General features: G+C 46.0%; 3 protein-coding genes across 7 annotated transcripts in view; 1 reads left to right on the top strand and 2 right to left on the bottom strand.

Moving 5' to 3' along the window:
- Nucleotides 1-678: 678 nt before the first annotated feature.
- Nucleotides 679-5,741, bottom strand: LOC125432473 (von Willebrand factor C domain-containing protein 2-like; the record flags this gene model as incomplete). Its single annotated transcript, XM_048496017.1, has 3 exons — nt 679-1,241; nt 1,677-1,806; nt 5,148-5,741. Coding segments are annotated over 3 exons (909 nt in total), but the record flags the coding sequence as incomplete, so codon positions are not given.
- CCDC24 (coiled-coil domain containing 24) lies at nt 5,647-23,967 on the top strand. The gene is made up of 9 exons (XM_048496014.1): nt 5,647-6,336; nt 6,539-6,706; nt 18,197-18,375; nt 19,556-19,663; nt 20,754-20,843; nt 21,887-21,941; nt 22,676-22,745; nt 22,838-22,958; nt 23,256-23,967. The coding sequence occupies exons 2-9, from the start codon at nt 6,551-6,553 to the stop codon at nt 23,617-23,619; spliced, it is 1,143 nt and encodes a 380-aa protein (XP_048351971.1). The 5' UTR covers nt 5,647-6,336; nt 6,539-6,550; the 3' UTR covers nt 23,620-23,967.
- The window catches only part of SLC6A9 (solute carrier family 6 member 9), a 52,897-nt gene continuing 50,486 nt past the window's right edge, over nt 23,926-26,336 (bottom strand). For all 5 annotated transcript variants that reach the window (XM_048496012.1, XM_048496008.1, XM_048496011.1 and 2 more), the window contains one exon: nt 23,926-26,315. In XM_048496012.1, coding sequence (XP_048351969.1) covers nt 26,097-26,315 — 219 coding nt within the window. In that variant the 3' untranslated portion in view covers nt 23,926-26,096. The remainder of the gene's footprint in view (nt 26,316-26,336) is intronic.

Here is a 26,336-nt window from a genome sequence, read left to right as displayed (position 1 = left end):
AGGGGCTGTTGCTCAGCGGTAGAGCAACTGCTTCAAATACAGAAGGTTCCTGGTTCAATCCCTGGCATCTGTAGTTAAAATACTCAAGTTATGTGAAAAATTTTGATTGGGAATCCTGGAAACAAATACGGTAGACAACACTGACTTAGCTGGACTAATTATTTTACTCAGTAGAGGCCAGCAGTTCAGGCCAGCAGTTCGTCATGACCAGTCTCCTATCACACAGCAGTCAACCTGTTATTATCTCTTTCTAATGTCTACCCAGTGTACAATTATATAAACACTGTCATGTTCCTCCTTAGCCATTTCTTTTGTAAACTGAAAAGTCCCAGATGCTTCAGCTTTTCCTCATAGGGAAGGTGCTCCATCCTTTTCATCATTTTGCTTGTCCTCTTCTGTGTTTTTTCTGGTTCAGCCATGTTCTTTTTAAAATAGGGCAGCCAGAACTACACAGCATTCCAAATGATACCACGCCATAGCTCTACACAGGGATATTACGATATTGGCTATTTTATCTTCTTACCTTTTCTCAACAACTCCCAGCATGGAGTTTGCCTTTTTCATCCTGGTAAAGCCTAAATTATGGAATTAAATTTGAGACACATCTCTTTTGTTGACTGAAATCAGGACTCAGAATGAACTAGCCTAAAAAACTGAAAATATAGTTGTGTAGCCCAGTTGAGACCAATTCCACCAGGATACTTTATTGTTGCTTGTTCCAGTTACACAGGAGATGTTTAAAAGGACAGTGTTATTTCTGAACACAGCTAGAGTGGAACAGATGGGTGAGAAATCTGCCTGAGGGTTGAGTAACAGTAATGCCCTAAATAAAGGGAAACGTTCAAAGGGTTTGCTGATGCAAAGTGTGTGAGCTAGTACCATGTTCAGAATATCCATGGGAAAAAGGAAGTAGTACTAGATGTAGCGCTTATCTGTGCAGATAGAGAGTTTGGGCTGGACTGAGGAGTTGGTGAAGAGGCTTTGCTTGTATGAGTGGGGATTTGAGCAATGTATTAATTTGGTGGCATAGCTGAGGAATTGTTAGGTATAACAAGCTCAAGCATGGTGTCCAGTTGTAGCCTGGCAGCCTGGTAATAGCTCACACTTGGCTACGCGATTTCCTTCCCAGTAGCCAGCATCTTGGCCATCATGACACTGGCAATGCATGCAGTGCCCCACCCAAACACTTTCCCCAGAAGGAATGATTTGACGCTGGCTCGCATCCACATAACAGTTGGGTCCTGTAGAGAAATGATAGCATGTATTAGAATCTGTCAATGTTTACTTTTCAGAAGCCTCTTTGTAAAGCCTGGAAATAAAAGATTCTCCCCGGGGGACAGTTTCAGTCTGGAGCCTCACTTATCTAGGGCCTATATTACCTCCAGTTCTTAATATGAAGAAACAGTGTCACATTATCTGGGAAGGCTTCTTCCCTTACAGCAGGACCCCGGGACCAATATCTGCTGATTCATTCAAGGAGAGGGCTTGCTTGTTGTCACAGGTGAGTACTATAAACAATATCAGTTTCTTCATGAACTCTTTTAAGCAGATTCCCACCCTTGAGTTCCTTGCTTGCACCTGTCCCTATTAACTGATCAGGAATAGGGAGTCAAGACTATATCAGTCCACATTAAAGTTGTACATCTGACATAGTTTTGTAGACAATGGTCTCTCACCATCCTTGCAGGTGGGGCAGCAGTGACCCTTCTCATAGACAGGATTGACACATGGTGGAGGGGCACAGTCAGCCACTAGGCAGCGAGCTATGCCATCTGTATCACAGGTACACTGTTCACATTCTGATGGCTGTGGGAAAGAAAGGCATGTCAGGATATGAACATCTATTCATAGGTCTGGCATCAGCTGGCTGTTGAAATGCACTTGGCATAGTTAGACATGCACACTATCTTCTCTTAATGAAAGAAACCACCTGTGACCCATTCAAGAATGCTCTTGTGAAAAATAAAGTGTGTGTGGGAGGAGAAATATGTGCGAGATGAAATGCTGAACAAATGTTTAAGCAGATATCCATGTAAGGTGTGTGAAGTGGAGGAAAAACATCCCTTGAATTGTGGAGGGGGGAAAGAAGGAAAGAGTCCCAGGGTATGCTCAAACAGCAAAATCAGAGTTCATCCTGCAACTGAAAAATGTGTATGCTTTTTTTTTTAATAAAAAAGGGGAAAAAAGAAAAAAATGTGTATGCTTTCTCAGTTATAGGTTCATCAGTCCATATTTCCCGTGGGGAAAGGCAGATTTTAATCCCACCTCTACAGCACAGAATGACAACACTGTCAGGATGGATACCATTAACTAACTTACTGCAGTTCCCCCTGCAGGTCTACACAATGGCTGTTTTTATATATTGCAAGAGAGAGATTCTGAGATTCCACAGTGTCCCTTCCTGGCCATGTCAAGCTTCTGTAGTATCGAAAGAGAGCTAAATGTACAGACATAAAAGAACATACACACTTGAGAGATATGGTTAGTTGCTTGTCTTCATATATGTGCCTTTGCTTCAAATATTAGCAAAAAGGTGAGAAATGCATAGAAGATTGGCTATCCCTGCCTTTTCTTGTAATATGTAAAATATCCCTTTGCTGTTTTAAATTGAATGCATAATTGATACAGTTCAGGAATGTCACCAGTATGTGGCGGTATCAACCCAAACAGGAATAATTCTACCTTGGAAGCTCTGTTCAAATGAAGAGATTCTGTCCTGCTCCTTTTGCCAACCCTGCCCACCTACAGAAGTTAGATATCCTTGCAGTTGAAAACTGGGGGAATTTACAGGTTGTACTAAAATAATCTGCCCAATTTATGATAGTGTTGCCAGTGGGTTTGGACACGGGTAGGTGACAATTGCCTTGAGTTGGGATGCCAATATACTGAATAACAACAGGTCCATGATATAGGGATTAAGCTCTCCTACCATTATTGCCAGTTCAAGTTCTTTTTAAAAATACCATAATTCTTGAATCCTATTTTTGTGTCTCTTTCCTGCTCAGTCAGTTCTAGAACCTGTTCACCATTCCCCACCCAAAGGGAAAGCTGCCAGATTCCACCTGCTTGGGTGCGTGAATACTGTCTCCACTCACAGTGATGAGGGACTCTGGGATTTCACTAGGTAGTCTGAAAAAAAATTAAATATTCCATTTTTCTTGATCAATCCCAAGTGATCTTTGCAGTGCTAAATCAGTTCTATTAGCAACATTTCTTAATTTGTTTTTCTAGACCCATCTTATTTCCACTTTCAGCTCTTAGGCAATGGCAAGATTGTGTGATTCTCTGAGATGATCTCATATATGGCCACAGAGCAGTTAAATCTGGGTAGGCAGGATTGCAGAAAGTTTAAAGGGGTACCAGAAGGACTCAAACTTTTCTATGTGCCTTTTGAAAGAATCTTCAGTGTGGCCAGAACTGATAGACAGGACAGGCACAACACTGGGCAAATGACTGGGGAGGGGGGAGAAGGCTGAGTGAGCTGTCCAGCGCAGGTCTTCCCAGTCCATCTCAAGGGGGGCCACACACCCTTGGGCAGTACCTGCGAGTGTGGCCTTGGACTGCGGGTCATTGGGTTGAGGCATGAAGGAGCGCAATGGGATGTTGGGCTGGGAAGCTTGGAGGGAGATCCACAAGGGGCTTAGCACTGGGAAGGGCTGCAAACAATAAACCTCACAACAAGGTGAATAATCTCACAAGGAATAAGGTGAAAAGAGCACCTTATTCCTCCCCTGGAGCTCATCCCTTTGTGACAAGAACCCTCCTTGGGGATATCCTCCCCTTCAGGGACTCCTTTGGGACCCACTTTGTGATCAAGTCTCAGAAGTCTTCAAGTTCATACTTCCCCTTCTCTCTTTTCATCTTTCCTTCTTTCTCTCTTTTTATGTCTCCCCCTTTCTTCATCTTTCTTTCCATCTATTTCCATCTTTTTTCTTTTCCCCTTTCCCTTCTCATTCTGGAATTGCAGAACCTATCTTTCCCAGACATTATAACATTACTACCAGTATTATTAGAAATCAAGAATGCAAAATAAAGTTCCTCCCCCTCATTAAATCTTAACCATCCCATGCTCCCCCCCAATAATGGAGAAGAATTATGAGAACTAGTGTCTTTGGGGGGCGGGGCACAAAAGAATTATGATAGGAAGATGATCAATAATTGAAAACGTTTCCTTAGTGTGTGTGGAGGTACAGCTTTGACATCTTAAACAATGGGTGTCCGATGTGCAATTTTAGTTCTTGCCCCAGGTGTCATTTTCTGTAGATATGCCCCTGGCTGTAAGACATTTATATGCTAAGCTACAAGGGATGTATTTAACATTGTTAAATTAGCAAAATAAGTTTAGATCTGAGAGAAATGGAAATATTGCACATAATCCATTTTTCTGAAAACTTAAGGGTTCCTCCCCGCCCCCACAAAAAAAGTGGGGAGGGGAACTGAGTTCTTGGTGGCGATCACCATCTTCTGGGGCAGAACCCTTTAGCTAGTACAGGCTGGTTGACAAGTACTCCCCCACTCCCTGTGCCCAGCAATGCCAAAGATTGTTTGAGCTGACTCAGATCTTAAAATACCCTGTCTGCAGTTTTAGCGGTGATAGATACTAACAGCTTGGAAAAAAGGTGTCATACTAGCTAGCATCAGGACTAGAAAACAAATGCAGGAGTGGAAGCTTAGAGAAAGAGCTTTGCACTTTAGACCCACAGTGGCCTCTCTATTGTAGTCTGTAGAGTTGTCAGCTAACTTTGATTTTGAAGGAGTATCTTTACAGGATATCCCACTTCCCAAGAGCCCTGCTGCACCAGCACTTTTCAACAAAGTTAAAGAGAAATTACTTTCCCAAACTAGATACTTTGTTGGCATGACTTTACTCCCAGTTATGGCGATGCTGGTTTTCATGGTTAGAAACACATAACCTGCTCATACAGCTCTAGTCAGGGAGTTCTAATCATACCCGCAAGCTATACTACGAATGAATGCTTGTGCTTGGGGAGCACATTTCACCCACAACGAGTTTTTCCCATCATACAATTTTACATTTTGCCCCAAATTTATCACCTGCAGTCATTAATATCTGACGCCAACTGTTCACTTCTCATGCGTCTGGGTCCAACTCTCTTGCTTGCCAGAAAGCCGAGTGGGTCCCTTACCTGGAAGTGCTGTCCCAACTCGTAAACCTGTCCTCGATGTTCACAGCCGACACGTTCGCAGCGTGGGCAGCAGTCGCTGGGGTAGTGGCTGACGTGGATGCAGGCAGGTGGCAGGGCGGCGCAGTCCGTGCGAGCGCAGGATGGCCCTTCGGGCGTGCACTCGCACTGGGTGCAGTGGTCGCTGTGCAAGAAGTACCACTCGCCCACGTAGTACAGGCTCCCGTTAGCGTCACAGGTGCTGACCGGCCCCGCCAGTGCCGGGCTGGGCCCCAGAGTCAGCAGCACCAGGGCTAGGCTCAGCTGTGCCCAGGGGAAAGGCATCGCCAGACTCAAGCAACAACGCCCGGGGCATAAATTGACCGTGGCCCCCGTGGACAATGAGGAGCAGGAGCGGGGGCAGGAGCTCCGGGCGGCCCACCACAGCCTAACCTGACGCCCTTGTCGGAGTTTAGAGGCTCCCACCTGGAGGTCCCCCTCGCAGAGGCTGCCGCTGCCCTCGCGTGCCTCGGCCTTTGTGCCGCCGCCTCCCGCCCCTTCGAGAAACCCAAGCCCGGCCAGTCCGCCGCGGCAGCGCACCCCCTCCTCCCCACTGAGTTAGGCAGGCAGGCTGGCTGGCTGGCTGGCGGGAGGGACCTGTGCCGAGGGAGGAGGGACCGGCCGCCGAGCCCCTGCTGGCCTGAGCCTCCTGCGCTCCGTCCCGCCTGCCATTCGTCCCAGCAGCAGCAACCGCTGCGCTTCCCCATCCCCAACCCCGCTTCTAAAGGCATCAACTTGCAGAAGAAGTTCATGAGCGGCCCTGAAGCCAAACTCGTGAATCTGTTTGGCCCCGACCGACGAGAGGAAGGCCGGCTTTGCTGTGCCTAAGTCAGCCTGCGCCCCCCGCCCCCCCGGCCGAACTTCCCTCCCCCTCTTCGTCCCTGTCTCCGTCCCACTTTCCACTCCAGTCCTTGAGACTCGGTTGCTTTAAGAGGCCAGGATTCCGAGGGAAGAGGCGGAGCGTTTCCATGGAGCTGGCGGGTTTATGCTACCGAGAGGGGGCCTGAAAGAGGCGAGGCCGTGCGTGGTCGTCTCTTTGGGGCTGCCAAGGAAGCGTGTGGGGCTCGTGTGGGATAGAGGGGCGAGGGCTGTGGGGTAAAACTGGGTGAGGTGATGCGCAATAGGGGCATAGTGTCAAGATCTCAAAGAGGAGGTATGGTATGCTAAAGATTGTGGGTGAAGTGCCTGCGGGTGGGGTGGGAAGGAGTGCAGGGGTGTGTAGAGTTGAAGCGGTAGGAGGCTCACAGAGATCGATGTGGAGTAAGGGGAAGTGTAGTCTGGGTCCCTTGCCCTATTTTCACCTTCCACTCCCTGCTTCATCTGCACAACCCTTTAATATTTTCTTTAAATATCAGATCGTTGTCTCCATGTTGCTCTTGCTTGATGCATCCGGGCAACCCTTGCAACCAGCAGCATCGCTCTGGAAGATGGTGGAGGATCAAGTAGCGCCCAGTGAGAGGCTGGAGGTGAAGACCATCTTGGGAGATGATGTTGTGGAACGGAGCTTGGAGCTGCACACTGAGGTTAAGTACAGGACCTTTGGGGCCTTTCTCCAAATGAGGGCTGCAGCAGGCCACCGAATTTTGTGCCTTTCATTTCCCTGTTTTTGGCAATTGAGAAATGTTCCCAAATTCTTCCCAAGAGAACCTAAAAAAATAATAACACATATGTTGAACCCTTCACTGCACATTGAATGGAAAACTTATTGCTAGTGGCAGGAGCATAGTAGCAGTTGTATGAAGAATCAAATCAAGATTTCTTGAGTGAAAGAGGTAAAACTAGTTGGGCAAAAAAGTGCTGGTTGTTTGACTTTTACAGGCAGGGTGCAAACACATAAAGGTTATAATACTCACACTTTCCATTTTATATGTTTTAATATAAGTTATATGTTTTTCTGATATACAGAAATATACTTTGGACCAATCTCTAGGCTAGCTATGGACTTGGTACAATTTAATACATTACTACTGAGAGCAGACGGCTGTAGTGATAAAAATGGATTGTGTCATTTGACAAAATTTCATTGTTTGCCAGTATTCCAAGGTTTGGAGGGGAGATTTTGTTTTTCATTTCAATGGCATATAAAATACTACAGCTTTGTTAGACTTCATACAAGTCACCATGGTTTTACACCCTGATACTTTAACCCTGACACTTACAAAGATTTAGACGAAAGATACCGAATGTCTACTTGTCTTTAAAGGAGAACCTATTCTAACTTACTTTTACAAAGGATGCTGAAGTCACTTTTCACATTTCATTTTGTTCTATAAAGTATTATTTTTTTTATTATTATTTATTTGATTTAATATACCGTAAGTAATATACCGTAAAGTAAATAAAGTAATATACCGTAAAGTAAAGTAAATGAAAATACCATATGGAATAATATGTCATTCTTGTGCAGTTTATTTTATTCTCCCTCTCCCTTCTGTTTTTTTGATGTTTTGATATGAGTCTGTTTCCATCCAAATCCAAATCCTTTTCTTTCTTTCTTTCTTTCTTTCTTTCTTTCTTTCTTTCTTTCTTTCTTTCTTTCTTTCTTTCTTTCTTTCTTTCTTTCTTTCTTTCTTTCTTTCTTTCTTTCTTTCTTTCTTTCTTTCTTTCTTAGTTTAAAATTATTCTAAAACAGTTTGTGACGAGTAATCCTGGAATCATCTTTGATTTCTCAGTTTTCTCCTCTGTCCATGTTCAAGCAGTTACCAGATCCTGCTGCCTTTCAGCATCTCTGAGATTTTCCATGTATACTAATTGTTAAAATATACCCATGCTATCTCTCCATTCTTGTCCTCTTCCTTGCTGGCCTTCTCTCCTGTTGTTCAGAATTTCTCTTTGATCCCCCCACTGCTGTGTCTGCACCATCCCTTCTCTTTGACATCCCCACTGCTGTCCCTGCACAGATTTCCTGTCCCACTGTTCTTTACCAGAGACATAATTTTTTACTTTTGAAACCTTCCATCTTTCATCCCTAACTGCACTCCACTTTGCCTTCTGTCATGCAGCTGCCCATTCTTGGAGCAGCTTTGCTCTGTTGTCAGGGCCATGTCTTAAGTTTTTTCTCAAAACCCACTTTTAAAATGAAAATTCTGCTTAACTTACTCTAAGTTTTCTGGTCCTCCCCTGTTATGTGATGCTTGGCTCCATATTGTTGACTTTTGATTCCTTAACCATTTTGGTATAGCACTCCAGCACATCATTGATACTATAGAGATGTTCTTTTGTTTTCAGCCTAACATTCACAAATAATATCTTCCAGCTTAAGTGTATGCATTCTTCAAAAATTACATGAGAAATATTGCTAAGGACTTGTGGCAGGCCCCTTCACCCTCCTAACTATTTGTGGCAAGCTCAGGCAGCCTCCTAATAATGCTGGGTAGGTTTTCCCTCCTTTTCCATGACTGAGCTGCTTTAATGGTAGTGTTTGAGGTGTTTAAAGCTTATCTGCTTTAAGAACTCCAGAAAGGTGAAAGGATCCTGTTTTTTCCTTATGGCAAATCCCCCCTTTTTAAGGCAACAGAGAACTGAGGGAAGTTTGTCCAACAGAAGTAAAATGTATTGTACAAACTAGATAGGATCAGGAGGTATTTCAAATAGATAGAAATCAGGCAATTATATACAAACGTCAATATTTGGAATGGCACAGTTCTTAATCAAGTTTATACATTTCTTTGGTTGCTTAAATGTTATGAGAGGTTCTTTACTTTAAATAGGTCCATTAGATGTTTTTGGCTAGTAGATTCCTGTTGACTTTGGGTTCTAACAAGCTGGTACCCTTCCATACAGTACACATGCAACCTTGACACTATTAGCTACCCATTTCACATAAATCTCCCTCCTGAGGTAACTTTAGCAGAACACTGGTACACCAGACTGGGAATCTACCACAGTGTATAATTCCCGTACTAACTGGCTTAGGAGGTCTTCTATACCCAGAAGATATATTCCCTTCTCTTTTATTTATGGTCACCTGTGGAAAGTCTCACTACAATTACACTTTCAGCTTTGATCACTAAACAACATTCCCCGTTTTCTCTGGTCTATGTTTTGTCTGCTTTCAACACATACTGAATTCAGTATATTTCAAGTCAGATCCACTCCCTGACTGAAATTCCCTCAGAGTTGATATTTACCCCACACCGGACTTGATGTTAACTCACAGGTATCCAAAAGCTTACCAAATTTTTCCTCTCAGAGAGATACCTCCTCCCTCTTTTAGTTAGCTGGTTGCTCCACCAATCAGAGTGCAGATCAGCTTACACATAAGGGTGCTTTCCATTTCTAAGATGATTTCCCCCACTCTGTTGTGATAGCACCTTGTTCCACTGACTGATTTGCATTTTTAACCCTCTGTTTCTCTGTGCAGTTTGTCACAGACCCAATTCAGTTTTGTTTATTTCCTTTTAAAATATCAGTATTATTGATATGCTGTAAGTAATCCACATGGGTATCTTCAGATGAGAAGCTGCACATGTCTATTTCATTAAGTACACATGCTGTAGAAAACTGTGATTAGTTTCCACTTTCCAGGTTTGGGCTAATGGCAAAAGAGACAAATGTTCATTTGCCTTAAAGCATTCCTTCCATGCATAGTCCAACACAGAAGCAGGATCTCAGTAGGAAAATCATGTTCTACGAAGCACCCTTTAGGAGTCTGGATCTGGAAGCCTGAGTTGTTTTCTCAGTCCTGTGCAGAACCTAAGAAGGGGGCAGTATCTCTGTTGTGAAAAGGCAAAATGGCATGGGAGTGAAACTGTGCAGTTGCCTCCACCCCCCCCCCTTTGTCTGTGAGGTCTCAATTTGCAAACCTCCAGCTCAGCTGCTTTCTAGCTTGGCCAGAGCACCTAATCCATGCTATTCCTGGCCCTTTGTTCTACAGACAGTCATGCTTTCCCCCCTATTCAGTGTGGTCCTGACTGGGGCAGAAGAATTCCAGTAAACAGCGTGAGCCTTTTCACATGATAATAGCTCCATCTCCCTTTGAAACCAGAAGACCATCACATCCCTGATCAGCTGCTGCCTTTCCCCTGACACAACCCTGTGTTTAGGGTTTTACTTGACTCCCTATGCTCAAAGACCAGCATGTAGCCCCCTCCCCTCCTGTTGTGGACAGCAATCCCCATAAGGGGCCCCTCACTTGGATTTTTGTTACCATTTCATCTGAAGACTAAGGAACGTGGCCAGAGAGCTACCTGTCTCTCTGCTCTTGGTTCCTTACCTGGTTTTCATCTATACACCACTCTCCAGTTAGGATATCTGGGAAGCTGCCCAGGACAGCAGCTGTGCTATAGCAGTCTCCTTGTGGGCCAGAAAGGGAGCCATGGAGCATACTTGCCCTCCAAGTATCCCATGTTATGTTGATTATTTTTGCTGCATGACCTTGTCATACCTCACAAGGGAAGGGATATTTTTTTGGGGGGGTGGGGGAAGTCTCTTCAGCATTGCACCTTTTATGGAGTGCAGATGGCAACAATTCAGTGCCTTCATGCCAGCTACTGTGGACAGTGATCTGGGTCAGCCAGAAAGTAGAGGGAGGGTTTATAACTAAAGTTCTATGGTCAGATATTTACCAAATGATATACCTCTGACCACAGAATGCTTTCCACATAACTCACAGTCCTGGATCTTTAAACAGACTAAACTGAATTTGATGTATTCTTGCTTGTTATATTTTGACTGAGTGACCATGGGAGCTTGCTTTGAGACTAGGTTGTAGGCAGAGGAACTGCTCACAGTCTGGCAAGCCAAAAGCAATCTCTTTCTGCAAGTTTATGCTTAGTTACAGGCACACTCCATTGACGTCAATGGGACTTGTGATAGAGACTAAACAGACTAAACACATGAACACATTTGTTTTATTTTTATTTATTTGGCTTCCCTGTACAGGCTTAGGGCAGCTTACAACAGTCAATTACAGTGAAAACAATAAAATCTCTAATAGGTGCCATATACTAATATCAACCAGAGGGGAAATAAAAATGTAATCAAGATCTAATAATAACAAATAATGATAACACCCCCCCCCCCAATAAAACCAGGATAATTTATATATCAAAAAGGGGGGGAAAGGGCGGCCAGCGATACTGTTTTTCACTAAAAGAGAAAAGTAGAATTGTATATTCATCTGCCACATGCTGGACCGTGTTTGTCGTAGAATGTTCCATTTGGATCCTAGTTCCTATCTAGCTAGAACCCAAACAGAGCATTCTACAACAAAGATGGTCCAGCATGTGGCGGATGAATATACAATTCTACTTTTCTCTTTTGGTGGAAAAGAGTATAGTTGGAGACTGTTGTGGACATCAACCATAGGTTCTGATGAAACAGTTCTGTCTTATAAGCCCTGAAAAACTGTAATATGTCTCACAGGGCATGGGTCTTACTTGACAGAGCATTTTACCCAGCCAGGGTCAGAGCCAGAAAAGCTCTGGCCCTAGGGGAGGACAGGTGAACAGCTTTCCGGTCAGTAAGCACCAGTAAGTTGTTATTCACTGAACAAAGGGCCCTTTGGGAAATGTATTGGGAGAAGTCCTGCAGATATGAAAGCCCTAGACTGTTTGGGATTTAAAGGTTAATACCAAAACTCTGAACCTGATCTGGTATTCCACCTGGAGCCCATGCAGTCAACAGAATACCAGCTGAATATGTACTCGTCATGGTGTCCCAGTGAAGACACAAGCAGCTTCATTTTGAACCAGACAAAGTTTCTGGAGCAGTCTCAAAGGCAGCCCTGTGTAGAGTGAGTTACAGTTGTCCAATCTGAAGGGGACCACTGCATGGATCACCATGGCTAAGATGAGGTGGAACAGGTGGCAGGGTGCCCTCTGCCTAGCCTGGCAAAGGTGGTAAAACACCAGCTGGGCTACATTTGTGACCTGTGCTCCATCAACCAGGAAATATCCAGAATCACTCCCAGACTCCTGATGGGCAGCATGGATGATAATTCTACACTGTCAAGGGTTGGGAGTTGGCTGCCCCCTCCTGTGTCCCCTTCCCCAGCCCAGTCACAGGAGTTCCATTTTCCATGGATTTAGTTTCAACCGGCTCTGCTTCAACCCTTTCACCATGGCCTCCAGACAACTGGTCAGTATATCTGGTGCCTGGCCAGCCACCCATTCACAGATACTGCTGGGTATTGTCAGCATACTGATGACAACCCACCCCAAAACTCTGGGTCAACTTGGCAAGAGGGTACGTGTAGATATTCAGCAGCACCAGGGAGAGAATTACCAATTGTGGAACTGCAGACACCAGCAACTAGCATGATGAATTTTTCTCCTCTTGCACTACATTCTGTTCCTGGCCGTAGAGAAAAGAGATTAGACGCTGCAAGGCTGTTCCACGTATCCCAGGGCTGGCAAGGCTGTGAGTAAAGAGATTATGATCAACTGTGTCCAATGCTGCTGTCAAGTTAAGCAATAATGGCTGTCTGCCTGGTCCAGTTGTCTCTGGAAATGGTCTGCGAGGACAACCAGAGCTGTCTCTGTCCCATCACCAGATTGGGAGCTGGACTGAAATGTGTCCAGTGCTGATGTGTGTAGTCGACCCACGCGGTCAGCGTAAGAACGAGACGAGACGCGGAGATAACATCTGGTGGAGATCGCCAGCAGCGGGAGACCGGAGGTCCGTGTTCCTAGCGAGTCTCCCGCCTGCCGGTTCCTGGCACCTTTTATTGTTACTCTATCGGGGGCGTGTAGGAGGGAGGACTGGGGGGAGTTCCGGGAGAGCGGGAGGTCGGGAGATCATCAGGTGATGCATGATCTCATCTGGCTACGTCTTGAGGAGAGGAATGCACGCGTCACAGAGCCTAATAATCACCTGGGGGCAAGATCATTGTCCCTGCGCCCGGTGATTGAGCCAGACAGTTCACGACCCGTGACTCATGGGGGATGAGGAGTGGGGGTGCGATGCGACCGGCAAGGCCGCAGGTCCGTTGGCGTCCCAACGTTCTACTACGGCACTGCTGGGTCGGCAGTGCACTACTACCTCTCCTCCTTTTTTACCTTTTAGAAACCGGGGGGCGGGCGCTAAGGGGCGATTTAAAGGGGCCGCTTGTCTCCTCCGCCGTATGGTAGTTGACCAAGCTGCTTGTGTAACATTAGAACTTGGTTGCGGGGTAAGGGAAAAGCAAGGGGTTTCTTACACACGTTACAGGCAATGTTAGACACGCATTGAATGAAACAAGATCCGATAACAAGGCACACAAGATTAAGAAGCCAATGCAGAGCTGTACAATAGCACTCAACCATCCTCCCGGCAGCCAGCTCCAGAGGGGCTGACCACCAATGGGGAGCAAAACATCATACTTCAGATTAGATACAACTTCTTGCAGCTCACGCTTTTCATGTGGATCAAGAGTGGGAATTATCAGAAAGATTAAAACAACACATATTATGTACATTCTCACAACCTTGGTGATGTAACAATAACAAATAATCAATAGCGGCACGATTGTCTGGGGTGGCTTGGCCGAAGTTCCTGCTGCTTTCGGAGGCCAGGGCATCCAGAGCGGTGGAGGTGGGATTGATGGACTTCGCATGAGGTACAGGCCAGCCGGCCAATAGTCTTAGCATTGTAGGAGGCGAGTCGGGGGACTCCCACTAGAGGAAGTTGCTTGAGGGAGGCGAACTCCCGCTTGGGAGAGGGCGACCGCGTCATCCGACAGGAGGGTGGTCGAGAGGCAGAGCGGAGCGGCCCGGCGGTGTTGGGGAGCTCCGGGGGTGGAGCCTGGGGTAGGACAATGGTGAGGCGACTGAGGCAGCAAGGGGGGATTCCGGCAGGGAGTGAGGCCGAGGGATGTAGTCGCGTCCTCTCCCCGCGGGTCCAGAACCAGCCCCTGGGGGGGGGAGCAGGATGTGTTTCAGTTTCTGAACACGAGGGGAATGTCCTCCATGTGGCGTACAGTTCCAACTGGCCGAACGGCCAATGGGCCCGAACCGGTTTCCGGGTCGGCTAAGCGCCGGTGATGCTGGCGCCAGATGTTGGACTTCCGATGGTTAGCGACCGTCTTAGTGACAAAGGAAAGCGCGCCGGCGGAAGGAGGGTTTGGGCGACAGGTCCCCAGTCGGCGCTCACTTAGAAGATATCTGATGGATGAGGCATTCGCGAAGGGGCTCAGCCCAGACTCACGCTAGGAGATCTCGAGGTGCTTTGCAGACGGGGAGCAGGCAGGAACTTAACAGGCTCCCGACTCCTAAGTACTGGCCCAGGCAGAAAGATGAAGGCGTTGGCGGCGGCAGCAAACTGCTCCCAGATGTTGGTCTGGTGAAAGCTTGCCAGGGGGTGGCCGATTGCCATCGGCAGGAGGCAGCAGAGCAGGCAAAGGATGGTGGTGGCTGAGTTGGTGGTGATGATTCGCAAAGAGATCCCCCCCCCACCCAACGTTCTACTACGGCACTGCTGGGTCGGCAGTGCACTACTACAGATGTGTCCTCCAGGAAAGGCTGGAGCTGTTCTGTAGTCACACTCTCAACAGAACGGAACAGAAAATGGAATACTGAACAGTAGTTGGAAGAATCTGATGGATCCAAGGATGCCTTTTCAGGAGCGACCTTACCACTGCCTCTTTCAACCCCTGTTGAAAGACCCCTAAATTCAGGGACAGGTGGGGCTGCACCATGTCTCCACTACCATTCACTAGCCATGACAGGCATGGATTTAAGAGCTAAATGGTAGGCTTCACAGCTGCCAGGATCCTGTCGACTCTGGATTGGGAGAGATGGCTGAATTGGTCCAATATGGGACCTGAAGATGATCAAAGGGCCTCCAGTTCACTCATTGTATCAACATTCATAGGGAGATCCTGGCAGGGCAACAAGAGTTTGTTTACAAAAAAAGCTCACAAATGGCTCATTAAATAACAACGGGGCTCCATGGACTGAGAATACCACAGTAACATAAACTGTATATGGGTTGGCAATAACGACAATGTAAATATCTATTGTCTATTATTTAAAGGTACCATATATTAAAATGTCTGTAAATACAATTATTCTGTTTCATATGGGTGCAATAAACAACTTACATAACATCAAATTGTTTGTGTTTATTTCGGTGATCTATAACCTTATAGGTAATCAGAGTTAATGAAACTATAAATAAGTATAACAACCTTAAAGCAAGTGAAACAAAACATTTTTGCTTAAATTAGAGAATAGCTTTTCAAATTTCTAGTAAGCGTCAAAAAACTTCTATATACACAAACATGCAGGACATCATCCAATGTATAGCATTATAAATATACTGTTCGACTGTTGCTGCATTTGAAGTAAACTTGCATTTGTGTATTTATAATGCTATACGTTGGCTAAGAAGTTCTGCATATTTGTGAATATAAAAGTTTTGTAATGCTTAATTCAAATTTCAGAAGTGGTTCTCCTGGGGTTATATTATTGTATAAGAGAGTCCATCCTGTCTGTTTGTATATATGCATGTATACATGTACTAATTTAAGTATAGATATTTATGTTTCATATAAATTTATTACACCTTAACTTTGATTACCTATAAGGTTATATATGAACAAAATAAATACAAACAATTTGATGTTGTTTAAGTTGCTTATTGCACCCATATGGACAGAATGATTGTATGCACAGACTTCTTAATATATTGTACCTTTGATTAATGGAAGATACTTACATTGTTATTATTGCCACAGTGAATGCCTCACAGCTAAGTTTCAAATTCCTATCTGGACCATCAAAAAGTGAATCGCCCTAAACAATTGTGCCAGGTGAGAGCTCGTGGTTGAAATGATAGCTGTGTAGTATTATTTTTGTGTGTGTGTCCTTCACCATCATCTCATGGGATTTCAAAAGTGTCTTATAGAATATTCTTGTCACTGTCATGAGTTCTCTGCCAAACTCACTCTCATCTTCTAACTTCCCATGGTCTATCAAGGTGCTACTTTGGAGCAGGAGTGAAGAGCTTGCTGGGGAGTGATCTCATTGCTGGCTTCAGAAATGGCAATGCCAGTCCTCTACTAGCTCATCTAATGAGTCACCAGGTGTCAGATCCTGCAGAACATTTTGGAAACCAATAGTATCCATGGGCGAGCATGAGTCAACTTGTTGCCTATACAGGAAGGGCTGGTATGCTCAAACAGGCTTTTAGGGCAAAATGATCTGACTGTGGCACTCCGTCTGTAAGACGGAGTTGTTCCGCTGGGCCTTTGGAGTGTCCAGCCACTGATATGAGTGCCCCCCGCCTCCTCCTGTATCTCGGGCCCATTACTATCTATGGGCCCCATTCTTTTTCTCCCCTTCTGGGAGAGTTTAATAGGAATTGTTGTGGGCATTGTTGTTTATTAATTGCTGCATTTTAACCTAAATTATTTAAAGTCCATTATGTAATTGTAATTTTATGTTGTTCACTGCCCAGAGCCCTTCGGGGGTTGGGCGGTCTATAAGACTGAAAAATAAATAAAATATCAACATAGATTGGACCTATATCCAGGGTATGGCCTGCTTGATGTGTGGGACCTGATACAAATTGAGAGAGTCCCAGTGTCACCATGGAGGACACTAGGTCCATGGCCTGTATGGATGTTGACATCCCCCAGAACAATCTGGGGAATTCCAGGGCCCAGCTTGAAACCACCTCCAGCAGGGTATTGACTGGTGCATTAGGTGATCAGTACACCAGCCAGATAGCCAAACTTTCCCCACTGACCCACACCAGACCTACACAGTCCATACCTGGGATCTTCAGGGCAGGGAGTGCCCTGAAGGTGAAAGTCTCCTGTATCAGCATCACCACCCTCAACCATTTGTCCAGGACTGATGAAGCACAGAACTGGGCTGGGGGAGGGTAGTTCTTTCAGAGCGTCTCTTTTGCCATCCATCACCCAAGTCTCAGTGATTTGTACCAGGTCCACTTGATGCCCTGCAAAGTAATCTTGTGGGGCATCAACTGACTCAGATTGTCAGTCCATCCAGGTCAGTATTATCTACTCCAAGGTCTCAGGCAGTGGTCTTTCTTATCACCTCCTACCTGATCTTTTTAACGAGAGATGCTGGGAACTGAACCTGGAACATTCTGATGTCAAGCAGATGCTCTGACCCTCAGCCCTTCCCCAGAACTGCAGCCCTGATTTTTGCAGTGACTTCTGCTGTCCTTTTGTCCTCCAGGATCATGTTATACCACATTTTGAAAACAACCTTTCCACTTCTTTTGTCATATTTTAGTTGTACAAACACATTCCAAATGACATCACACAGCTAGCCCTTTTTTTCTAATACACATTTTTATACCTCTATATTTATTGACTGAATCTAAACAGTGTTTTATTAAGAAATGTTTACAATTCACTGAAAAATAATTAGATCATCAGTAGTGTGTAAAGAAAAAGTAGAGTACTGGGATAGGACGTTGAGGGATACTTGGGAAGAGAAGGGAGCAAAGCAGCACAGAAAACAATCAGGACAGTGGGGAGGAAAGATGGAACTAAACAGGCAAAGATGAATTCAAATTGTGGGGGGATGTGAGAATTGAGGGCAAACAAGGAAAGATGCTGTCAAGTCTCAGGGAAAGGTGCTGGAGAAACAAGTGTTTGAGTGTGACACCTTAACCTTGGCACAACTTTTAGGTAGGGCATACTTCAGGAATGTATTCATGTCCTGCTAGACCCCATCACTACAAGCCGTCACAACCTTTGGGAACTTAATAATTGTCTGCTACAATACTGGTGATTACCCCAGAACATGCAGCTAGTTTTTTTGTTTGCAGATGCCCATTATCTGCCCTTCCAGCACAGGAGTTTCTGAAATATTGCTTTACTGCATTTTTCTGTGTTTCATAAGGAGCAGCTGGTTTGATTTGCAGGGAGGAATATATGTTCTGTTCTGTTGGAAATGTGGTTGTTTGTCTTTTCTGACGTTGTCTGACTCTCTTTATTTTTGAGGTATAGAGGGGTGATGCCTTGCCTAGGAGAAAGAGCTGGCAATTTGTGTTAGCAGTGCATTTGGGTACACTCACTGCCCCTAACCCAGGTTGAAACCCTTCCCCATTTACAGGTGCAGACCCTGCTGGAATTCTATCAGGAGATACAGCTGGACCACTCAAAACTGGAAGGGAGCCCTCCACAAGTAGCTGGCAGCTTGCTTGCTGCTCCACCCCATCTTAAGGAGCTGATGAGGGAGGAAATTCGCCTTCTTCTGAGGGGCCTCCAGCAAAAAGCATTTAAGGAAGGCAGGTACTGGAGATCAGGTGGGAAGACCTGCTGTAGGGAAGGAGCAGGGGGAGCCAGAAAATCCTACATGCTGTAACCTCTTCGAGGAAAGAATGAATCTGCTCAGTCTCTTGCAGTGCCATCCTGATGTCAGTGGGATTAGAAGGGCATACCTGTGCTTAGGATGACTCTGCAACTGATCTGACCAGTGGTAGATCTGTATGTGGAATAAGGTATTTTCTTATCTTTTGCCCAGGGCATCCTGGCTAGGGAAAGCCAGAATTACATTTTACTGTTCAATCTGTACTTCCCAAGGGATCACAGTGTCAGTGCAATGTAATTCGTGCTTGAATGCTTTGAGTTGAATGTGGTTGCCACTCAAATGGCCAATGTCCAGGAAATGAGGGTTGCAGAGAGGTGTGTGTGTGTGTGTGCTGTTGAATGAGTCATCTGTCCTGCAGTCCTGCCATTCAAATGCAGGTTTTCAATTTGTTATCAAAAGTTTGGGGATGTGTTGTGTTGCTCTAGTGCTTTTTTTCAGCCATAAGATGCTCCTCAATTACACAGGATAGCCAGTTGGGTAGAATCACATGTTATTTGTCTTTCCTCTGGCATCCTACTTGCAGAGATCTGATGGAGCAGCCCCCATCAGGAATGCCAGCTCAGCTGGTGCTTTGTTTCTGTGGTGTACTTAGTTCATAGCCAAAGGCTGTGATTATGTCCCCACCTCCACAGTTCAAAAGGAGCATTCATCGGAGTGAGAACAGGGATGAGCACCTGCATGAACCCTTAGAGGGGCTTGGCTCCCTGTCTTGCTCTTATGCAAATAGGGGGAAGTTCAGTGGAGGCAGGGACTCAGATGGACTGGACAGCGGGGGACAAGCTTTTAACATCTTATTCACAGGGTGGAGTTGCTTGTACCATGTGCCCACCAAAGGGTTCTCTTTGTCCTTCAAGCCTTTGGTCCTATGGAGCACCCTGAATTTGTGCATTGATGTAAGAGGAGTTCCACCCTCACTCTCTTTCTCAGCACTGAGATGTGCATATGATATTGCTCTGGCACACTCTCCAGAAGGTGAGGAAAACAGGCCTCATGGGTCTTGTCTGTTTCATCTTTTAGGCTGAAGAGATTTGTGTGACTTGTATTCCAGATACTGGATGGCTGCCTTGCTGGGTGGTACAACAGACTTCTGTCTCATTATAGGGACCAAGATTGCGCCATTGCTAAATACAGTCCCCATGTGGTCACCTTTGCTCTGAAGGGAGATGCTGGAATTGGACGGCCTGCCTCTGGGAGCACCACCTTCATCCAGTAAGACCTCAGGATAGCTGCCTTTGGGAAGCAATGCTGTCCATAGAATTTGCCCCTGGACTTACACCCCTATCCCAAACACCTTGGACACTATGACTTTGTAGCACCAAAGGCAGCCTGCCTCTGGGTGTAGCTGAATACTGGGCGATTTTTGCCCCCTCCACAGACTCTATGGGCTTTCCAGTAATCGTTGTGTGTAATTGGTAGCTTCAGTCCCGTTGTGGTATGGGTTTAGAAATAGTTACAGAACAGTATGTGTATACTATTAGCAATGTATGTTCATCTTGTAAATTTGCATTTTGAATGCTAACTGAAGTCAAGAGGCTATGAAAAGCAACATGCAGGCAGAAGAGATGGATAGCTGCATCACCTCACATCTATTGTATCTTCTTGTCAGTTTAATCAGTCCATCTCATCCTTTCAGCCAGTTTTCAAATCTTTCTTGGAGATTTGGATTGATTGTTGCCCGAGTCTGTGAACTCAGTTTTTCTGAGTTTCTTGGAATCAAATGTACATAATAAATTGCTTGTTTTCTAATTTGCAATGGTTCTCCATTTTGCAACAAACATCAGACTTGGAAGTTGTTCTGGTATCTGAACTGAGAGTTTTACTTTATAAATATAAGTGATTTTTCTTGAAGAAGTTGCAAATTAAGTGTCTCCTGTTCTTGAAAAAATGTGTATGCCACTGAAAGACAGGCTGATTGTATCAAGCTGAGGGAGCACCCTAAAGAGGCACTTATAAGTTATGCTAACTATCCCAAGTAGCGAAAGCTAAGAGTGATTAGTTAGAGTATACATTTGTCTTTAGCTTTTTATATACTGAACATTTATGGGTTTTTTCTCTAATAAATCTTCCATCTTTGTTAGAATATATTGATACTTGAGTAGTTACTGAAACCAGAACAGAAGACATGGTGAGAAAGTTACTGAGAACCTAGCTAAGTCCATACTAAGATGTGCCCCATTTCTAAACTTTGCCTAGTACAAGAATGGCCAATTGCAGATATTAAGTCTGTCAGACTTCAGAGAACAGCCAGTTCTCCACAGGTTGCCTTGTGGCTGAGCTCACCCCATTTCTATTTCTCTAGGTCATTGCCCTCCAAAGCCATCAATGACCTGGGACCCTTCTGTAATAAACTGAATATCACCCATTTTGGTGAGGTAGCCTTTCGACTCCGGTAAGTTTTTGAATTTGTAAAACTTTGCTTCCCCATTCATTTTTTCTTCTCCAGATATGCGGGTGAAGGAAATGCAGGAGGTTACAGGCTCCTGATGTGTATAGCGGATGAATGTATATCAGGACACCTAGTGGTGGAACATGGTACTCCTCCCAGATCCATAAGTGTGAAAATGTGTTTCAGTAAACTCAGCTTGTATTCTAACATTTAACGTCCAACTTGCCCCCTCCTTCCAATCTGGTCTGCACCACAAACATGAAAACAAGGAGAATCATAGATTATCTTTCCAAAGTTCCTTGCTGGGGGAATACAAAATTCCTGCTGTATAACTGCCCTATGCAGGTACAATAGATGAGCCAGCTCAAGCAGGGTTTGTGGCCTTCCATCCCCTTCCCTCAGACATATAAGAGGAGAGGCATCTCCCTCAACTCTTCAGCATTCTGAAGTGTGATGGCTGTGCTCTCCTAAGATGAGGCTGAAAAAAGATGCCTTCCGGGTCAGGGAGCCTGTGGCCCAAGCAGAATGTGGAAATACAACAACTGAAAGTGGAGTGGAAATCCTGTGCATTGTCTGGATGCAGTCTGTGGTCCCAGCGAAATCTCAAGACAGGATTACACACAGGGCTTCGTTGCTGATCTTGCACACTGTGCAGCTGCAGACTGCAGTCCAACAGGTTGCAGGATTGCTTCTTGAAGACCCAAGACATCTCAGAAACATTTTGCCAGTAAGTAACTCGAGAAACTCTGAACTGGGTTCCCAGCAGAGTATATGGTGAAGTATTTAAACAATGTTAATTGTGATTTTCTCCCAAACTGCTAAAAAATGAGCCAGAACATTTCCTTCCAAGCACAGTTAATTGCTCCTGTAAAAAGGTGGTGGATCATTCTCCAAATTCATTTTTGAGCTACTATACCCTGAACTGAGGAGGTAAACTACAAGTCAATAGAGAACACACTCTTTATAAATCTACAAATCCGGCAGTTGCTTTCTGCTGCGAGTCTCCCTTACCCAACGGGTCTCATAGACAACTCTTTTTCTTCTAGGACCCTGCTGGAAGATGAATGCCGTGCTTTAGAAAGGTGCATCTCTCATTTACAGGTACAGTTGGACTCCTTCCCATAGGAAGCAAGGTCCCTGTAGACTAGCTCCTCCCTTATGCACCATCTGTCACAGGGACTCTCCAGCAACAACGCAAGAGTCTGTTTCTGGTCTTGGAGAGTGGGTCTGTGAGACAAGTGTGTTCTCTGCCTTAGACCTACCTTCTTCATCCAGTATTTTTCCCTTCCCCAACCACATATTGGTCTGTGAATAACTCACAATTGGTCCTGCTGGCTTAGAAAATGGGGGGGGGGTAGGCTTGAATTTGACAGGGGACTGTTGTTATCCGTGCTCCATCGGTTGTTAGTAGTTTGTGGGGGAGGAGTTTAGGAGAGAGAAGTAAGTGGCAGGAAAGCTGGGCAGCATCCTAGGTGTCACAGTTCTATTCTGAGCTGAAACAGCCCCACTCCCTGGCCTCTGTTCATCCCACTCTGCTTTGTAATTCTAGGCTAGTAATTCCAGAAGACAGGGAATTGTGCCAGAATTGCTTGTGGTAGCAGAAGTCTGGCATAAATCAATTTTCAGTGGAACCACAAATTGGTATCTTCCACCAAACGACCTGCATATGCTGTTGTCATATTCCTATTAGCCTTCTGCGGTGACTTGGATGACTGGGAAGCAAAATGAAGTATCCCACAGGGGGAAGATTCTCTGGGTACACATCTGGGAAACCTGTTGGCATCTTCCTCAGCATTCTACTTCCTTTTGCTTTTGACTGTTTCCCTGTTCCACAGGGTCAGCTGGAAAAGGCGTGTCATCAGGCTGCACAGTTGCTAGAGACAACACATGAGCCTACCATGGCTGGTATGCAGAGCTCTGGCTTCATGTTAAGGATAGAGGGGAGGAAATGTAACGATTTCATTGTCATCATCTTGCATGCCAACTTATCTCCACAGAACTGCAAGAAGAGAAGCATGCCATGGAGCGAGACCTGCAGCTGAGCCAGTCTCAGTTGTCCTCTACTGGTTCCTTGAAGTCAAAGCCTTTTGGGAGCAGTGGCTATCAGCCTCAACCTAGGTAAGATGGGGACATTTTAAAAGCAAAGTCACCACTGCATGGCGTCTATGGAGCTAAAAAGAATCTGGGACTGAAGGTAGCAGTTATGGTTCAGAATTGGGTTGTTATTGTAGGTTGCCTCACGTCACTGCCATATTTAATTAAGGCTGATGGGATTCATTCTGTACAGGATCGATTGGGGACACACTAGTTCTGATGCAATGTCTGAGGCTGGTCTTTTTTGGGGTCTACGTAGCAACAGTGTTTGGACAATGCCAGCAGCTGCCTGCTAACCTCTCTCCCCCCCTCATTTTGCAGCCATTTGGGAGGTACAGCAAAAGGACCAGACTTCAGAGAGACACCTCCTGCTTCTTCATCCAGTCCACAAAATCAAATGACTTCTTTATGCCATCAGGGACAGCCATGGAGGAGCTACTTAGAAAAAGGCCCACAAAGATGGCTACAGCAAAAGGAACTCAGGCAAGCACGGAAAGACAAGGACATTCAGTTGCACAGCCTTATGACTGCAGCACCTCCCACAGGAAGTAGATTCAGTTCAGCATGTGAGATAGCGATAGCAGGGGTAGTCCCTGCCTTCACCCCTGCACCTCCCCCAAAACCATGTCCACTGCAGCGCTTCTGCCCTAATACTAGGTTGCTGCGGTGCAAAGGGCCCAGCTAGGGAAATGAGATCACCACCTCATCCTTACCATCCCCTTTTCTGCTCCCATGATGCACTGTTTTAAGGGGAGCTTGCCCTGTTATTTTCTGGGTTTATTTACAGGTTAGGAGAGTTCTGGGAGTTTCGCGAAAGTAGAAAGTCAGTAATGAGTCTCTTTCAGCACAGGCCATCCTCCTGCAAGCACCCCGAAGGTTGAGATTCTTCTCCATAGCCACAACTGTATACTGTGGTCTTTGTGGGATACCTATGACCTTCGCAGCTGCCCCATTTCCCCTTCCAACAAAAATAGGCAGCACCACCCTAGGCTCAGGAATATAAATTTCATTAAAATCTATTAGACTTTAAAAATCTACAACTGGGAGAGTCATAATATGGGAGACACATCACAATTATTGCTATGAACAATGAGAATGGCCATGGCAGTTGGCGTTCTCAATGTAAGAAGGAAGGACAGACATGGAACCATGCATTAAATAGTGCATCACAGGTGCAGGGGAGGGAGGGAGAGAAAGACCGGGCACTGAAGTCTTAGGACAAAAGTACCACCATGGCACAGAGCCACCTGTCATCCCTCTGTCTGCTGATGGTGCAGACATTTGGCACTTAATCGCTGGCCACAGTGCTAATGGCACAAGCTGGCCACTGTTCCAATAGCACTGGCGACAATAGATGCCACATGGGTTCCCATGGGCCCTCACTAATGGCACCATGGCCACACCACAGTAATCATGCATGATCAAGTGATAAGTGGTGCCCTCTGCACACACCATTTGGCACTGCAAGATGACTTGGTGGCATTGCCACAGGGTAGAGAGCAGGATAACAACTGCCAGGGCTTCCTGTCCCCACCACTCAGCATTTCTAGGGCTAAAGTGCAGGCAGCAACACTGAAACGGAAACAAAGGGAAGGTGAGGCCGGAAGACAGAACCATTAGTAATGCCTACCCACAGCCATTGCTTTGTGTCAGGTTTTGGGGCCAGTGGGTCTAGCTAGCCTCTTGCTGCCTCAGGCACGGGGCCAGTAGCTTCTGCCTCCCCACTAAGACTGGAAGAGTGAGCTGCTTGGAGCCCAGGCCTGGCTGTGAACAGCCTTTCAGGAACGTTGTGCTGTGTTTCTTTTGTGCTTCTTCCAGGGGTGTGGACAGGACCCGGCACAACAGCTGTTCTTAGCACCAAGGTTGGCTCTTCCCCTCCCCCTTAAGGATGGAGCAGAGCTGGGTCCCAATGGGGTCTTGCCAGCACAATACCCCCCAGTCAAGTTCATTGCTCCTCTCAGAGGAGGGGCATAAGACAGTGTTTCAGAAACCCTTGCTTTCCAGCATGGGGCTCAAGTGTCAGGTCCCCAGGGCCAGGTTCAAGAACAACGGGCTTGGACAATGAGCACTCAGAAGATGCTCTAGGAACACTGGGGCATTGACTTCCACGTGGTGCCTAGCACATGCGATTGTGCTCTGGATTTGTATCAGAGTCACACGGGACACGTAGATGTTTGGATGTGCATGTATGTGTGAGAGATGGTGTGTATGTAAAACTTAATGTACATGAGTGAGCGTAAGAGAAGGTACATGTGCTGCACCCACACTTACACCTGCAAGCTAGGCTTGGTTAGACTGATTATGAACATGTGCCTGACTTAAAATGCTCCCGCCTTCTCCCTGGCTGCAGCTGATGTTACAGAGAACTCTCCCACTCTGCCCTCCAGCTGTTCATCTGTTAAACCTATTAAAAGTTTCTAGTGAGAGCATCTCTTTGTTGGGCACCATGACTAGAAGTACATATTGACAGTGATGGGGGAACTACCTCACCTGTCTTCAAAATAAGAGAGGTGAACAAGCTGGGAAGGTATGTGCAGTTGTGGGTGATGAGCAGTCTCAATATGTCTTCTAGAAGAATTGACATGGGCCTAGCTTTGCCTAGAATGTCTGGACTACATGTACAGCTACTGCCCAAATCTCTTGCCCTGTTCCCCCCACCCGCCAATCTCCTATTTACTTCTTTGTGGCACCAGTCCCTATGACCCTGATCCAGGGCAGTAAGGGGCATATCATCCCCCAATGGATTCCAGACCCTGTGGGCCTAGATGCAGCTGCCAGAAATTACTCCAAAGGGGGCTTCTGACCACTTGCAGCACCAGCCTACCCCCCTTCCTGGTACCCTTTTAAGGCACCCCCACCTGTTCAGCCAGTACACACCCTCCCCCTTTCTGACCCCTAGTCCTGGCTGTGAATTGGGGCCCTCAGAACATTACTGTAAACGTGAGGGTTACAAGATGGCACAGGGGCACTAATGAGGTGGGTGGGGTGGGAACACACAGCCACCCCTCCAGAGTCCAATACAGTCTGGGAGCCAGGACTCCTCCACCCAGTGGGGGCGCTGTAGTGTATCTGAGCAGAGTAGGATTTGGAGGACCAAGGCAGGTGGGAAAAGGGAAGGTGCAAGGAGGGCTCCCTGCCCTGCCCTGCCTCCCGGGCTAAGATTCAGATCTTGGAGTCCTGGCTGTGGGTAGAGCCATTGCTTCCAACGCTGATGGCTACCGCCACACCAGCTTCATCACTCTTGGGCTTTTCAGGGTTCAGCAACTGCACCTCCAGCTGGGACTCTATGGAGGGGCTGAGTGCTGATGCATAACGGCCGGTTCGGTGCTCTGCAAGGGCTGGGCCCCACTCACGGCTTGGCCGGGTAGCGTTTTTCAAACGCTGCAAAGACAGAAAGTATGA

The sequence above is a fragment of the Sphaerodactylus townsendi genome, linkage group LG05 (assembly GCF_021028975.2).
Source record: "Sphaerodactylus townsendi isolate TG3544 linkage group LG05, MPM_Stown_v2.3, whole genome shotgun sequence".
Classification (NCBI taxonomy): Eukaryota; Metazoa; Chordata; class Lepidosauria; order Squamata; family Sphaerodactylidae; genus Sphaerodactylus; species Sphaerodactylus townsendi.
This window is presented reverse-complemented; position numbering and strand designations above follow the sequence as displayed.